Consider the following 2,540-nt stretch of genomic DNA (forward strand, 5'->3'; position numbering starts at 1 on the left):
ACCAGCAGCAGTGTAGAACAGGTAACATGGTTCGCACTGGTCCTCGAAACCCTTAAATGTAGTGGAATCTTAAAGTGCCATTTTGAAAGTCTGGAAAATGAGGAATATTTTACAGTCATTGAAAACTTTTGATTTTGCATATTTTTCTTGTTCTCATGGAGCTGCTCGTGTAAACAGTTTTTGAGGAGTCAGAACTGTACCTTCGAAACCACAGGAATTAGCACTGTTTGCACTAAGATTCAGCAGCAAGAAATAACGGCACCATATATTCAACTTCTGTATTTTTCAAAATTTTCTTTCTGTCATAGTACTTTTAAAGTTCAGTAGTTGTCAGTCACATCTGTGAACTGATATTGTGCAGTCCTCATGTATTCGCTCATGTGATACCTATAGCTTATAAATAATTCTGCAAAATATTGCAGATCCGGTCTTAGACTGTATTTTACATCTCATAAAAATCACGAGGTACTTCATCACTGAGAATAGTATTCGACACCCACTTCGAGAATTATACTGTGGCCTCTATAACCAGTTACGGAGCAAGCCTGCAAGGCTAGTTGGTGTGCTCACCATTCGCCACGAAATGTCTGTGAATAAATTGTTAACTCTTCTGTTAGGTCAGTCAAGGGGGTGGTGTCAGCTATAATTCTCTTTCTGTTTGGTGTGTTAGGAGTGGGGCACCAACTGGAGGGTCTCTGATAAATTTTTCCTTGAATTTCTGCAGATTATCTGTCACATGGAAACTGGACACAGTTTTGAAAACACCGTAGGTGAGGCAAGCGTGGAGTCGGGAGCTTCAAGTTCTTCAAGCCCTTCACTCTCTTCAAGCTCACTAGATGGGCCATACTCAAGTGACGACCAGCCTATTACCCAGCCGAGCAGTGCCTCAGGAAGCAGCTCCACCACCAGACAGCCATGTGGACGAAGACGGCGTTGCCCTGTGATATCTGACTTTCAAAAATCCCTGCTCGAGGAACACAGACTCCTGAGGGAGTAGTTCGACATTGCACACAAGGAAGAAAGGGAGCTGAGAAAGAAGCAGATAAGACTACAAGAAAAGCTTTATGATGTACTCATAACCTTCTACAATAAAGACATGTGAATAAGACAAAACATGGCTGAAGCTGAATTTTTCTCTGTCAGCTCAGTTCCTTTGTCTATAGTACTCAACCAAAGCCGATCTAACACTTGAACCTTCTCCAACTGCAGCTCCCGTCGTGTACGATGGCTGAGGGAATACCACATTGTCCTGCTGCAGTTCAGTCAGCCACTGCTGAGGGACGTCGTCACTGAAGTATTCACAGATGTTGTTTAGTATGCAGCATGTTCGGATGACTAAGCGAGCATTGTTCACATCACAGTCCATCCTTCTTGCTGTGTATCGGAATCTCGCCTTCAGCCTTCCAAAGGCGTTTTCGACTATACTTCTTGCTCGTGAGAGATGGTAGTTGAAATTTCGTTGATCATCAGTCAGTGTCGTGTTATGTCCAAATGGTTTGATCAGGTTTGCTGTTAAAGGAAAGGCCTGGTCGCAGAGTATTACAAGTGGAACTGCCGTTCCAGCTACCAAGGCAACTGGAGCTTGCAAAAGGGGACTGGCCACTATGTGGGACAGTTGTGACCTTCGGTAGACATGAGCATCATGACATCGTCCAGGGGCACCAACACTTATGTATCTAAACCGGTACTTGTGGTCCACCAGAGCCATGAGAATGATGCTGTACCTTCAAAAATGCAAACATGGAAGAAATGCTATAAAGGCGAACAAAACAAGATAATTTATAATGACAGGGGATATTGATAATGGCGATAAATGGATAGCAGTCAGCACCTGAACGAATACTGTTCTCAATTTTAATACATACAAAGGATAACCAGAAAAAAAGACATTACCAGCCTTTATAATTATGGTAATCTGTTGCATCGTCCTTTGGTGGTGATACGGGAAAATGACAGCCGTCAAGGGCTCCTACGCCTTGAGGGAAATCGCACACTGCTTGGAATTCACGAATGTGGTTCTCCATTTCATCAGCTGTCATCATCTGGAGCCAGTCTCGTTCCAGAACAGCTATGACGGCATCGCAAAATTCCCTGTATATTCCGTTGACTGTCGAACGCCCAACAGCGAAGACATGCGCCACTGTCCTGTCTTCTGCCGATGAGCAGAGCTTGTAGAGAGCAATGGCGACAACCTTGTCAACTGGAATGGGTTCGCGCATGTTGGTGACTGTCCTCTCCAGAGCTGGTCGTAACCTCTCCACGATGAAGCGAAACGTTGAAGGGCTGACTCGGTAGGATTGCTTGAATATTTGATCACCAAGCCCAGGAACTGTGTCTTCAAACCACCTCTCATTCCTAACGAGAGTCCACATTTTCCTAGTTACAACTCTAGCAGGGAGTGAGGATGCCGCCAGCATAAAATTGTTCAGGAGCAGCTGGCGCTTGATCTTGTCAGACGCCACCCTCGCCGCATCTACCTGGTTTTCGAGAGCGCATATAGAAGCTAAAAGCAAGCTTATTTCTTCCCTGGCGGTGTTCAT

The 2,540-nt window shown here is 44.8% G+C and overlaps 1 protein-coding gene across 1 annotated transcript; it reads right to left on the bottom strand.

The window, feature by feature from the left end:
* Positions 1-1,124: 1,124 nt before the first annotated feature.
* On the bottom strand, positions 1,125-2,540 carry LOC135384383 (uncharacterized). The gene is made up of 2 exons (XM_064613587.1): positions 1,894-2,540; positions 1,125-1,724 (listed from the first exon to the last, which is right to left on the bottom strand). The coding sequence occupies exons 1-2, from the start codon at positions 2,538-2,540 to the stop codon at positions 1,145-1,147; spliced, it is 1,227 nt and encodes a 408-aa protein (XP_064469657.1). The 3' UTR covers positions 1,125-1,144.

The sequence above is a fragment of the Ornithodoros turicata genome, chromosome 2 (genome assembly GCF_037126465.1).
Source record: "Ornithodoros turicata isolate Travis chromosome 2, ASM3712646v1, whole genome shotgun sequence".
In the NCBI taxonomy this organism is placed as follows: Eukaryota; Metazoa; Arthropoda; class Arachnida; order Ixodida; family Argasidae; genus Ornithodoros; species Ornithodoros turicata.

Bases quoted from the DNA above. Each gene is read 5' to 3' on its own strand.
- LOC135384383 (XM_064613587.1), bottom strand. From the start codon at position 2,540: ATGAACACCGCCAGGGAAGAAATAAGCTTGCTTTTAGCTTCTATATGC. The intron at 1,725-1,893 runs GTAATGTCTTTT...GCATTTTTGAAG, and splicing joins TACCATAATTATAAAGGCTG to GTACAGCATCATTCTCATGG.